Source organism: Lichenostomus cassidix, chromosome 15, assembly GCF_008360975.1.
Source record: "Lichenostomus cassidix isolate B80296 chromosome 15, HeHo_3.0, whole genome shotgun sequence".
NCBI classification, from domain to species: domain Eukaryota; kingdom Metazoa; phylum Chordata; class Aves; order Passeriformes; family Meliphagidae; genus Lichenostomus; species Lichenostomus cassidix.
Window position 1 is genome coordinate 5373105 of NC_139496.1, and position 13739 is coordinate 5386843.

The following is a 13739-nucleotide window of genomic DNA, read 5'->3' on the forward strand; positions in this document are numbered from 1 at the left end:
GTGCTTGTGGCTTTGATCTGAACATATTTCCACTCTCACTGTCTTTCCTACTCATTCCCAGCAGTTTCTGTGGAGCAGATGCCAAACCCTCTCTAGTGCTGCTTCCCACTTTTCCACCTGCTGTGAAGAAACACTGAAAAGTTTCTTCCTGCCCTGTCCAGGATTGGGATTAAGACATAAGTAATGGAAAATTGGAGCATCACTCTGAGCCCAGAGGATAAAGCCTGCTCTGTGACCTGTCCCCTGAAAGTGCTCAGAACTGGTGCCACCCAGGTGTGCCCTCACTGGGTTTCAGTGCCCTTCCGTGTAGATGGCACAGGATCTGTTGGTTCAGCACTTGGCTCCAGTGGAGGATTCCTGGTTTTCCCTCTGCCTGCTCACTTGGAAGCAGCAGTTCTCCCTTCCGTGTGTGGCTCCAGGCTAGCAAGCAATGCTGGCTGCAGTCCAACTGGGACAGAAAGCAAGGGCAGTTTCAGAGTGGCCAGCAGTGGGTTTTCCACAGGATGTCACAGTACACTCTGGGACAACTCTCCTTGCTCTTAATTAAGAGATTAAGGGCTGGGTAGAATTAAACTATGCTGATAGTTGATCCTTTTTTTTTCTTTTAGGGTTTTTTTAACACTTCCTTGAAGATGCTTAGTAAGTCTAATGAAAAGTAGTTTCTTGGATATACCCCACAGCAATGGGTTTAATACCATTTTCAAAGAGCTTTTAATTACTGCCAAGTAATTAAACTCCCTGTCCCAGCTTTATCTCTTGGACTTTGCAGGTTTATGGTCAATTGCATTCTTTAAGGCTTGAGGCCACTTAGCAGGTTTAGTGTATGTCACCTCATTTGGATCATTTCCTTTGCAACCTGTACCATGTAGAGGAAGTAAGGACTTGACGTAACTCTTGGGGAGAGGGAGGGTTCTTTCTCCCAAGAATTTCTTTTCTGCTAAAGAATTTTGACCAGATAGAAAAGATAGCGTTTGAAGTGTGGGTTCAAAGTGAGTACAAGGTTTCACATGAGCCCTCAGACTTCTTTGTTAAAGCTGTTTGATTTATGTCTGTCACAATTTCATGTCTTACACTCATGGAAGGCAGAGACACCAAAGCCTCACCTTTCTGCTGAGCCATTGGAAGCCTTGAATGCCTTTATTTTATTGTGTGTCAGTGAAAAATCAAGGCATCCATGCTACCTTTTGAAGACAGACAGGAATTTAAGAGTCTGTTTTCTTGGTGGAGGGAACAAGAGCACACAAGGAAGAATGTATGGAACTTAAAAAAGTTGAGAGAGGAGTGAAAAGATTGAAATAATTTGATCATTTAGCCTTGATGAGAGATCTCTTCCAGTTATTTGGCTCTTCTGTGATGGAGGAGGGTCTTGATGTGCACTATGTGGAGATTTGCAGACACTTTCCTGCAGGTCACCTATATTCAGTGCTGTCACCATAAACCACAGAATGCTATGACCTTCCTCAAAACAGAAATTCTGGTAATGGGATGCTTTGAACTGTCAGATAAGTGACAAACTCTTCTTTCTTCCCCTGTGCCTGCATGTATGTTCTTGCTGAAATAGATATATCCTTTTGTCTCATATAAAATATTTCCATTCCAAGTGTTAGACCCAAAGGAGTGATGCTTCCAGCTTGTCAGGGGCATACCCAGGTGTTTGTCCTCGTTTGACAATGAGGGAGACTGCAGAAGCCTTCATTACCAATAAGATCTTTCTGTAATTGTTCAACATCCCCGCAATTGGTGTTGGCAGTTGTAAATAGCATTGCCATGGCAATTAATCCTAGAATTCTGGGGCCTTTGGGAAAAGACTTCAGGTGGCTACTTAGTTAAATGTGGTGTTTGCATGGGTTTTGTGCAGCGTGGTTTGTGTGTAGCCTGGTGGACAGGCCAAGAGTAACCTGGGGGAACAGATACCAAACATGAACCAATTAACCTTGCATGGAACTGGGAAGAACCCTGAAGTTTGCAGAACAGGCTTGTCCCATTTTGTGTGCATGATATTCTATCTTGTCCTTGATGGGTGTACAGATACCAGCTCCTGTTCCTCGAATTTATTTTCTCTCGAGTTCCCTTCTCCACCCTGTAGTCAACTTGCCAATGCTCTGATCTACAGCACTGCATTCCCTTCGTGGTGTGAGACTTCCACGGAGATGCCGTGGCTGCAGCAGTGCCTCTGCATGAGTCAGTCACAAGTAGCTCTTGTCAGCAAGCTCTGTGCTGGTGTGTCCTGTGTGAGCCACGGATGTTTAGCCCCTGCTCAGTGCTGTCTGCTTGGCTGTGGATCTGAGCTCTTGGAAACTAGGCCAGTCATGGCCTGAAATAGCAGGGCTCCGGTTTTCCTGGAGGGAGTGGTGCGCTTGGGTGTACGTTTGAACATCAGGCTGTGGGTGGGAATGGTGCTGGAGGAAAGGTGCCTGTTTTTGGGAGATGTGCTTTTTCAGGAGCCACTTCCCTTTGATATGACTTTGAACCACCTCCCAGTGCAAACCCACAGCCCCAGAGCAGCCCAGGGGACGCTCTCTGCGTGCAGTTGCTTCGTGAAGATAACATCTCCAATTAGCTGGTTGAAGGCCCAGCCCTCACAGGAGGTTGTCTCTGTGTGTGTCCTTTCCACAGGCGGCCAGGGCAGTTTTCCAGCAGCAAGTACGGACACTCCGTGCCCATCCCAGTCCCCACACAGATCCACAACTACCGGCGGATCGAGCAGAACCTGCAGTCTCCCAATCCATACTCCTCTCCCCGGTAAGTGCTGGGGCTGGGAGGAGGGGGTCTCTAAACAAACTGCTTTACACTTTGCTCTCTGTACCTCTATAAGTTTCCCTGTGTGTTGGGCTCTCCCCCTCTCTGTAGGGAGCCAGTGTGGTGTGTTTTGGGGTGATTTTGTGGTGGTGTTGAGATTTATTTCACTGTAAAATTTTGCCTGTGTGCTTTTACGTGAGAAATCTGTCAGCTCACAGTGAAGGCTGAGCCACTTTGAGTCTGACAGCTTTTCCCATGCCAGCTAAGGATTGGGTGTCCAAGTGTCCAAGCGGAGAGAACCATCCATCTGGCAGATGCCTTTATAAAAGCAAAATTTGAGATAAACAACGAAAATGGATGGGGCTACAAAACCTACCTGACTTTACCTTAATTGGTTCCTGTAGCCAGTCATGCCATAGAGGATGTGTTGTGCACGAGTTGCATATTAATGTGGTTATGCAGCCATGACTGAGTAAATCATGAGCCATTTATGCCCGTGAGGCAGAGCATGTTTTCTGAAGGCTGTCAGGAAGACCCAGACGCCAAGTCTGAAGCAGACAGCTGACCTTCTGAGTTCAGAGGTAGTGCCTGCTACATCCAAGACATGCAGGGCTTCTGTCTCTTCCCACACAAGATTTCTGGTTGGCAGCAGCAGCCTGGGTCATGGACTGATTGGAAGGAGACCAGTACAGGATCTTAAAGAGCTTGTACAGCAGGGACACTCAGACAGAAGTGTCTAAGAGGTGTCATGTCTTTTTTTGGATGAGTCGCGTTGGTATCTGGATTAGTTAAAGTTTAGATTTCGAAAGTAGGGTAATACCTACCTCAGCCTAAGTTTGGGCTTCAGCCAGCCTAATTCAGGATAAGGCTTATTTGAAGTGGACCCAGAAGTAGAGACACAATATGCTGATATTGATCAGGGATAGGGATTAGCAGAAGGATTGGTCTGTGCCACTGCTAACTTTAGTACTGTTCTGTGTTCACTTCCTCGAGTGTGTAGCAGGTTTTGTGGTAAACTGTGTCCTGTTTCCTACATGCTTTGTGTTTTTTACAACAAAACTTGTGGACACTGTTGGTTTTGGACCTCAGAAGAGTCCTGGTTACCCCTGTGAGGTACAAAGAGAGAGCTCTGGAGGTGATGGGCTGCAGAGCTGAGGCTCACAGCCCACAGCTACAGCCAGGGAGCAAACTGCCATGATTTGCCCCTTTTAGTCACCACTGTGTAATGCTGAGATTGGCATGTCCCTGCTCAGGAACTCGAGGAATGGACCCAATCAGGGTGATTCAAAGGCTGCTTTTAGCATCTTCTCAGCATCTCTGACGTCATGTTTTTCCTGCCCCAGGAAGCCATACTTATCTCTGGCCATCACTTCCTCTAATCAGCAGGTTCAGTAGACACCCTTCAGGAATGGCAGGAGAAAACTCCATCAGGCATTTAGTGTGTGATTCCACTTTTCCATTAGGTGTATCAAGCAGGCCATTGCTGCCAAGTGCTGAGTCATGTTTACAGAGTCATTGGGTTGCAAACCTTGACGTAACACTCTCGTGTCTGAGAAATGTCCCCTTGTCACCTGCCTGGCTGCTGTGTGTCTGTGTGATGTGGTTGTGGACAGATGTGTGGCTCGGTGAGGTGCTAATTAGGTGGATGTACCTCTGGCCACATCACCTGTCCTGCTTGTCTGCTGGCTTACCCTGGGTCTCCTAGGGTGGCATTTGACGTTCCACATCTTCCAGCAGCAGCAGTCACCTGGTGGCTTTTTCTGTAAGTTCCTGATTGATAAAATTCAGCCTTCTGCATGGCTCATGGTGTGGAGAATTAAAGCCAATACTTTCTGCCACTGAATATCTTCTCACCTTTCTCTTTGGAAATTCATTTTGCTTCAGGGCCAGGCACTTGATGAGCATTAGCCTCTGAATCTGGAGCAACCTGAAGAGAAGTGATTTTTAGGTTAAAATTTTCAAGTGTTTCCTTTTTTCCAAGCATGTGATTATAGCATGGATTTACTTGGCTGCAGAATGTGGTAACACATTGGATAGGGGCAGGGAGGGTGGCAGATCAACTGCTCAACTATCTCAACTACCGAAGTAGGTATTTTTAAAAAAATATTTCTTTTCTGAAATGTGGCATATAGTGAAATATACACCTAGAAGTGTTGTTGAGTAGATTTACTGACAGTTCATCAGGATAATTCTGCCATTCCTGGCACTGCTGAAACCCATATCCTTTGTTCCTTCTGTTCAGATACTTGAGGACAGTTAAATGCAGCATCCCTGGCAGAGGAGGCAGCATACCTTAGTGACAGCATCTTTCAGTGTCTCTAGCATGGAGGGGTTTTTTTTTCAGCATAGTCATTGATTCCTGTCCAGAAAACCACCTACTGGTTGAGACTGATGTTCTTCTAACAAGAGAAAAAATGTTCCCAAATTGAGAATAGAATGAAGGGCTTGATGAAAAGACTGTGTTCTCATATAAAGGAGTATAATGGGAATCTTGGTGAAGGAGCCTGCAGAGGCAGAATGGCATTGCAATTTAGGTTGTGTGTTCTTAATGATCATGAAAACATTAACATATTGAGAAATAATGAATTAATATGCAGTATCCCATCTCTCTCCAGGCTGATGGTGTGGATGTACTCACTTTCCCACTAGTTTCCTCTTCTGTTTCATTTTAGCACTGAGTAATACTCAAAGTTCCTGCATGTGTGGGCTTTATAAATTAATTTTAACTCCCTAAGTTGAAGCTTCACAAGGAGTTGAAGGCGTTTAGACAGGGAATTCTGACTGTCCAGCCCAAAAACCCCACATTTCTCTGGGTAGCTGTGAAGTGATTCAGATCTGACAGCCACACACTGTTGTGTTTTGCTCTGCAGCTCCTGATTTGAGTCCAAGCTCTGTTGCAGAGCAGTGCCTTGGCACACTTTACCTCAGAATTGAGCACAGGGCTTTCTGACTGAAGGGCAAGTGGCTCAGCACAGGAGGCACACTTGAATAAAGGCCCCTCAGGGCATTCTAGAGACACTGCCTAAAGTAAACATCATGGCCATGGCAAGATAGGAAACTGTCTTATTCAGGATTGATGTAGGTGCCTGAAAGCATCTAAAGTGTCTCTGGAAAATGACTGTCCTACTTACACCTAAGCTAACCTTGATTGTTCATTTACCTGAACTGAAACTCTTGAGAACAAGGATTATCATCTTAATCTGTATTGGTGTAGTCCTTGAACAGTGAAATTTTAGTCTAGGATAAACAGTCATGAAGCTCTGCTTTTGTGGGAGTAGCTGTGTGTGTGTTGGGTGATGCTGTTCTGCTTCCTCTTCTGTGCTGATCTCTGGAGTAACCTGTGTGCTGCTCTTGTTTCCTGGAAGGTCTGGTACAGTCAGGAGGTCCAGCAGTACAAGTCCTCTTGGTTTTCCCAAAACTGGTGCTTCCCCTCCTTATCCTGGAGAGCATGGATCTGTGCCTAGCACTAAAAAGCTCTCCTTTGGGGGTGCCAAGCCGTTTATGCCATCACCACAAGGTAAGATGTCAACTGCCACATCACTGTCCTGATACAACCATTTGCCTCTTTCCTGGAAAGAGGGATTTTTTTGACCAGCTGTAGCTGCTAGGTAGTAGACACTTCAGATTGTTGTGTTTCCCTGTGGTTCTTCTCCACAGATTATTTGACAAGTGTTTTGGCCTCAGTAAAAAGGAGAGAAAAATGCCTCTTAGCCCCAGGAGAGGCAAGCTTTGCCTTGGTGCCTGCATCAAACATTTTGCTGCTTACAGAAGAGGGCTTCTGTAAGTGCAAAGTATCTTTTTACTGGTCAGGTTGGGGTCAGAACAAATGTAAGCCAATTATTGTCAAAGCAAAATTCTGACCATCTTTGGAAAGGCTTGAACTTCCAGGCTGAAGAGTTTTGACTGAATATCCAGTAGCCTGATCTAGATGCTAACGAGCAATTCAGGTGAAAATGGATGGGAGAAAACCCAGTGTGCAGTGGATGCAATTTTCTGTTTTCTGTGGAAGAACAGACTGATCTAATGAACTATTCTATATCCCTGGTGTCTCCAATCCTGTATTTATTAGTCTCTGCTGATGGGGAAATACAGAATATTCGTACAGAGTATTAGGTACTCTGAACTAATATCACTGCGAAGTCGGACTAAAACTTGCTACACTAACACCAGGCAGAGTTTTTTTTTACCTCCTTTTACAGGAGTTGAGGATCTTTTCACCATACAGCTAGGGCTGAGATAATGGAAGAGATAACTGGCATCTTTCTATAAACAGGTGGTGCATAGTGCTGTTCTTGCCTATGGAAACTTAATACTGAATAAACTTTTTTTTTTACTGCATTCCCTCCCAGTTGGAACAATCCCAGAGCAGCCCAGCCAGACTGTTATCCCATCTTCTCTTGGAGCAGAAGTGAGAAGCCGTGTTCCCATTGCCGGTGCGTTGGTCCTTACCTTCCTTTGTTATTCCTATGGATAATGTCAGAACTGTAGTCTCAGGGCATTCTAGGTTGGGTTGGTTGCTTCAGCAGCTTCTCTGGATGCTTGGCCAGCCAGGATCTCTGTGTGCTGGTAGGAGCTGGGGTTGATCCATTCACATCCCATCAGCCAGCATCTTCCACTGCTGACAGATCCCATGTTGCAAAAACTTGAATTTGGGGCTCTGAAGCCAATGGATTGAATAAAGGAAAAGCTTCTCAAAAGCTCCAGCACCCCCTCTGCCAAGGGGTCTGTTTGATGTGTAGTTTCCTTGCTGCTGAGCTCTGACAGTCAGGGTTTGTGTCTCTGAAAGCTGCAATGAAGGAAAGAAGCTGCACTTTTATTTCCCTGTTGTTCATATCTCATCCTCCCACAGACCCAAAACCCAGCCAGGCCTGGTAGTGCTGTGGCTCTGTTCAGTGCCATCCTTAGCCATGCACTGAAGGTTTTAATCTGTAGCTGTTTGAGCTGTGGATCCTGGAATCAGGCTGTTTCTCTGTGTTAGGACCAGACAGTGATGTGGTTTGTCACTCTGTGCCCTGCAGGTTCCTCGGCACCCGAACAGTCTCCTCGAGGGATGGGCTCCCGGCTCCACAGTGCTCCCAACCTGTCAGATTTGCATTCCTGCAGGCAGAAGATAACCAAGCAGCACTCTGATCCTCTTGTTGCTCACTTTGGTCATACCCCAGTCAGCCAGCCTCTGCAGATCCATGGCTTGCAGCACTGCCGGCAGCTCCGATCCTCACCAAAGCTCTCTGAGTTCATGCAGAGAAGCCCTTTGCCAACCATAATGGGATCCCCTACAAAGGTATGCCCAGGAGTCTGCTTTTGGGCCTCTCACAGCTTGACCTTCTAGGTGATTTGGGGATGAGCTGCTGCATGACCAGATAGCTCTGACCTGGATTTACCAGCACTCGCTCCTATCCTGTGAGGAATGTGCAGTGATCTGTGTGAAATGGGGTGATGTCCTACTTACCGTGGGCAGCTCTCCCTTGGCAGCAGTGCTCAGCAGCTGAGCAGAGCCCGGGGCTGGGAGCAGGCAGGGGAAGGAGCTGTCCTGATGGCTGGAGTGTGGTGCTGGTGGGGACACAGTGACCCAGCTGTGACGCAAGCGTGTGTCCAGCAGGAATCCCCAGCAGAGCCAGCAGCCAGTGACAGCCCTGTGCCTCAGGGGCAGCTGGCACTGGGACAGCATTTTCTCTGCTTACAAAATTCTCAGTTTGTTGTTCTTTCATTCTAGTCTTTCTGTTTGGGGTGGGATTTCTACCTTTATCTCAGGCAAGCTGTTAAACGGTTTGATTTTGATAAACAAATGGGGACGAAGAGGAACCTTCCTCCTTCATTTTAAAGACAGATCTCTGTTCTTTCTGTTCTTCCTAGGCTGTGTCCCCATTTGAGTTTCCCAAAACCCCAAGTTCACAGAATCTCCTCACCCTCTTGGCCCATCAGGGGGTCATGATGACTCCAACACGGAACAAGACCTTGCCAGATCTGAAGGAGATGGGTCATTTCCACTGCCAGCAAACTGGGTTGGGCTTGAGGCCTGTGGAAGAGATCAAGGGCAGGTGAGCTGGAGTCTGCTTCATACAGTGGGACATCACTCCTCAGTACAGGATGGATGGGGCAAACCCCAGCTAATGCTGAAGTTGTACTGAGGCATCTGTAAACATTGTGTAGTTGTCTGCTAGCACCCTTGGATTGCAAACAGATAGGGTGCAGATTTTAGAAGTCTTCCTCTATAGGGGCAGGCCATGACCTGGGTGTTTTAAAATGAAAGATTGTCTGCAGCTTCACACCATGTTTATTGTGCAGTTTCATCAAAATAAAGTCCTGCATCCCCTCGTGATGAAATGCACAATAAACAGTCACAATAGTTTGCACTTTCTACAAATACCAGGAGGTGCTTCAGATGCTCTGTTGAAAGAGTGATTTTTACAGCTCCAGACTGTTTACTGTGTAGTGTTAAGTGGCTGTGGACCAGGAATGGCACAAAGAAGTGAAGCTAGCTGACACCTGGAACCTGTTGATTTTCACCATCATGTTGTCTGTACTCTCTTTAGATCTCTGAGCACAGGCAGGCTCACTGACCTGCTTCTGAAGGCAGCCTTTGGGGCACAGATCTCGGAAGCTGGCAGCAGTGACAGCCTCAACAATGAGAAGCCCATGGAAATTGCAGGTAGGTGGGGAGGCCAGGCAGATGTGGCAGGGTGTCCTGGGATGGGTGAGCAGTTTGCCTACACCCCTCCTGCAAACGGGAGGCTGCTTTGCCGGTGGCTCTTGGCGCAGGAAGCGAGTGCTGTGTGTGAGGAGTGCAGTGGTGTTTGCTTTCCCCTGCTCCGAGGGCAGTGTGTGCTGCGTAACTGCTGGACAGTGGTGTGATTTTTGTAGGCAGGGCTTCCTCTTTTGTGAATGTGACAACCTGTGGAAGTGGTGACTTCGTGCCAGGCGGCTCGAGGGTGAATGGCTCCGCACGGGTGGGTGCTCTGGGCGTGCAGGTCAGGCAGCGAGGAGGAACAGCAGCTGCAGCAGTGGCTGGCGCTGCCCAGGCTCTGTCCTGTGGCCTTTGTTGCTGGGGATGCCTCACTGGCCTGTGCTGTTGAGCACTGTGTCCCGGGAGAGTCTGCAGGAACACACCCGCTGGGCGAGGCACCCCGTGCGCTGAGTAACCTTCCTGTAACGCCGGTCTGCACCTTTCAACTGTCTCCCCAGCTCCCTCAGGTGCTTACGGAGGGACCCTGCACTCTGGTGCCCGGGCTGGGGGCTCTGCCAGCCCATCCCCAGTGGTTTTTACTGTTGGATCCCCTCCCAGTGGAACTACCCCCCCACAGACCACGAGGACCAGGATGTTTTCAGGTAAAGGGCCAATACCTACCTGCCTGTTCCAGTGGGAATGCCTGGGGGCAGAGAGATGTGTTTCATTCCTTGCTGCTGCACCCTGGTGATGGCAGAGGGCTGCTCAGAGCAATCTGTAGAGCTCAGCTGGTCTCAGCACCTTTGAGGTTCTTGTGCTGGCTCCTGCCAACCCCAGTTATTGCTGCTAACTGTTTGCACTGGCATTAGTGCCAGAGAGTGGTTTTCCAGTACTGTAAGAGGCAGACAAACTTTTACTTCATTGCTCTCTGCTTCAGGAATAATGCTACAGCTGCTCACAGACCCACTGTTGCTGAGAGGTGAACACATGTAAAGATTGAGTTGTGTTCTGATTGTTCTCCCCGTGGGTTTTGGATGAGCTGTAAAAGATGAGTGTGACTATTGGTGCCCAGCAATTTCAGTGCACAAGAACTGTTGGGAAAGGGCCAGGATGGCTCCGTGTGCTAAACTATTAGTGGTGTTACTCTTGCTCTGAGCTGCTTAGGTAGGAGGTGGGGAAATGCACTCCTGCTTGGCAGATACTCCTTGTAAGACACCAGTGCTCTGGCCTTGTCAGCCAGCAGTTGAGGCTGTGGTAATTGGCCTTTTTGGGATAGAGTGTCTGGGAGCTGGAGTCTGTGTTCAGTTTAAGAAAATATTTGGACACATTTTGATTTGCATATTTGGCTTGTTTGAGTTCTTGTCTTCGCTGTTCCTCATCTGAATGTGCTTGACGCTGTTGCTCTCAATTACTTCAAGGAAAGTTTGGATGTGGCCATGAATAAGCTGCTTGACTGGGATGGAGGGACATATGGGCTTGGTTCCTGTGCATAACTTGCATTTCCATCCTATCTAAAACCACTCACGTCTCTGATTGCCTGGCAGGTTGGGACCACAATCCTGTCTTTGTCTCTGCTATTTGGAGGGTGAGCTTTGAGATTCTCAAAAAGTGTGTGAGGGGCTGGTAGGGCAGTGGGGTCACTGTCCTGGCTACAGCCTCCAGCTACTACTGCAATGTGATGGATAGAGGATTCAGACTTCCTGTGCTGCTTTTGCAGGGATAATAGCAATCTGGAAGCAGATCCAAGCACCACATTTTAGCAGGTTGATACTCAGGTGGTTAAGGGTCTGCCCAACAGTCAGGATGTCAGATGGGAGGCCTGGAATAGGAGGCTGTTGAAAGTGAACCTTTAACACACACAGCATTAGGTCAAGGCAACCAAAGCAATGCTGCAGGACAAGCTTTGTTTATTAGGCCTGTGCAGAAACTCCTTATGTTACAGTTAAGGCATGAAGTTCATGGTGGAAAGGGGAAATTTGCAAGCTGAAACTTTTCACTCCAAGTGCTGGACAAGCCATGAGTAAGGACAGTTCTAAAGGCAGAGCCTTTCTGTGAGTCATCATAACAATTTCTCCAAACAGCCTCTTGGAATTACAGGGCATCCAGAATGGGATGTTGTAGATCCTCTCCTCTCTCTAAGAGAACTGGGAATACTCTGCCTGTCTTTGGTGATCCACTTAGCTTTGAAGCATTGCTGCTGACATGGAAAGAGCTTTGGGAGGAAAGAAGGCTGTGCCTCTCTGCAGATCAGTTGTGTGTTATTATATTGCTGAACCTTTTGAAGGCAGGGCAGGGCAGTAAATTAAATTTGTGGATAGGAGAGAAACATATTCCTTCAAAGGACCAGTGACAATGAAGAATACCACCTGAGTAGAATCAGCAGAGTGTTGGAGCTGGTATTGGCATCCCCCCTCAGATAGAATGTTTCTGTGGCAGTGTGCCAGTGGTAGGAAGCCCTCTGGAAGTGGTGAATGTATTGTGAATGTTCTGAGACAAAAACTCCTTTGTGCTCCTAGAGTGGATTTAGTGGTCAAGAAGGGGAAAAGCTGATGGTGAAGGAATTGTCTGATGGACTCCATACCTACAGGGTCTCCAGAACCCTGGGGCTAGGGTCTTGATTCAGCTGGTCACTGATTCTCTGCCCAGCCTCTTGTTTATAAAGAGGGGAAAGCAAAAGCAGGGCATTTAATGGAAAGCTCTCCTGGCTTGCATGCAGGATGTTCTAGAACCATCACTTATCAGAGTGCTCATTTAGTGACAGTGATAGCAAAAAAGCAGGGAGCCAGGGTTCCAACTGTGCTGCTCCATGGTGGGGAAGTTGGCTGTGACAGTGTGATAAAGATCAGGCCAAGATACTGTGGCAGGATTCAGAAAGGGTTTAGCCAAAAAAAGGAAAAATAATTTTTTCTGAATCATCTCCATAAATGATCATTTTTCTGGAAGGTGCTTTAAATCTGCCTGAGCTTCTAAACTGGTCTGCCTGAGTTGCTAAGGAGCTTATGGTGGGGAGTGGTTATTCTGCATCCAGAGTCCTTGCATCTTCCTCTGAAGTACCTCTTGCTGGTTCCTGTCTGATCCATGATCCTGAATCCTACAGAATTGTCCTCTCTCCTGCATGAGGAATATCTACCTGGCCTGCTATTAATACCTCCAGTAATTCCTTTGTCTCTTTTTCTTCGCAGTGGGGTCTTCCAGCTCTCTCAGTTCTGGAGGCTCCTTCAGTGGGAGGCACTTGGCAGTGGGAGCTGCTGGGGAGGCTCTGGAAGGCCCCTCGAGTCTCCGTTACACCTTTGCTGATCCCATCACTGCCAACCTGGAGGGTGCTGTCACCTTTGAGGCACCAGAGCTGCCCGAAGAGACACTCATGGAGGTGGGTGCATCCCAGGGGCAAAGGACAGGGGAATAAAAGTAAAGCAAACCCAGACAACTCCATGCTTGTAGTCCAGAGGATTGCTTCCAAAGGTGGAGCAAACTGTTTCCAAGAGAGCAAGGCCAGTGCAGTGCTCAGAAAGCCCAGGGCATATTTAGCACCAAGCCTTTAGTCCATGAGGCAGCCCATGATTGGGATTAAAATTCCCCAATTCCGAAGCTGAAATTGCAGTTTGGAAGGTCAGTTATCCAATGCATTCTGTATTAAGCAGAACTGCTGAAGCAAACCTGCCTGCTTTGGGCCTCTCCTTTTTTAAAAGGCTCAGCATTAGTAGCAGCTGAGCTGAGAACGTGAGTAGCTCAGTGTGTCAGGTGCCTGCCTGGTGCACTTGGGGAATGGGCAGTGATATGGTCTCTGCTGAAAGGATCTGAAAACAAAGTAAACCTGACACTTCTGTTCCTGCTGGGGGCAGGGGGACGCCGTGTTCTGTACCAGAACAGCTGAACCAGATTGTGGAGCTGAAAGGCTGCCAGGCTCCCCTTCTCTGCAGGCTGAAGCAGAGCAAATTCTGTTATAGCTGAGATATATTTGAAATGTAGGTCAGGCTGCCCATTTGCAGTGGAGGTGGGAGGTGGATTCAGTCATGCTTTCGTTTCTGCTTGTGATACCTCCTTGGGCTGTCTGGGACTGGAGAAGGCTTTTTGTTTCTGACACTTGCTGGTGCTGCTGAAAACCCCAAGATACCAACAGAGATATGCACACATTGTTTTAAGGATGTGGGTTTGCTCTTCTACTTCAGATTTTGTTGAGCTTGTTTTTTGTGTCAGTTTTTCGTTGAAATGCATTTATTGGCTTCATTACCTGTAAAGCCACAGGGCAAAAGCTTCCAGCAATGATGTGATGACAGCAGCAGTCAGTTTAACTGAGCATCCTACCTGTGTGAGGTGACAGAAGTTTGGGGCTCTG

The 13739-nt window shown here is 47.6% G+C and overlaps 1 protein-coding gene across 7 annotated transcripts in view; it reads left to right on the forward strand.

Annotated features, from left to right (window-relative positions):
- ULK1 (unc-51 like autophagy activating kinase 1) overlaps positions 1-13739 on the forward strand; it is a 75603-nt gene that overhangs the window by 53181 nt on the left and 8683 nt on the right. For 5 of the 7 annotated variants that reach the window (XM_085075733.1, XM_085075731.1, XM_085075730.1 and 2 more), the window contains exons 17-24: positions 2617-2742; positions 6105-6256; positions 7089-7172; positions 7758-8020; positions 8593-8777; positions 9273-9388; positions 9922-10065; positions 12586-12773. In XM_085075733.1, coding sequence (XP_084931859.1) covers positions 2617-2742; positions 6105-6256; positions 7089-7172; positions 7758-8020; positions 8593-8777; positions 9273-9388; positions 9922-10065; positions 12586-12773 — 1258 coding nt within the window. The remainder of the gene's footprint in view (positions 1-2616; positions 2743-6104; positions 6257-7088; positions 7173-7757; positions 8021-8592; positions 8778-9272; positions 9389-9921; positions 10066-12585; positions 12774-13739) is intronic. The other 2 variants (XM_085075732.1, XM_085075734.1) reach the window with 2 other exon arrangements.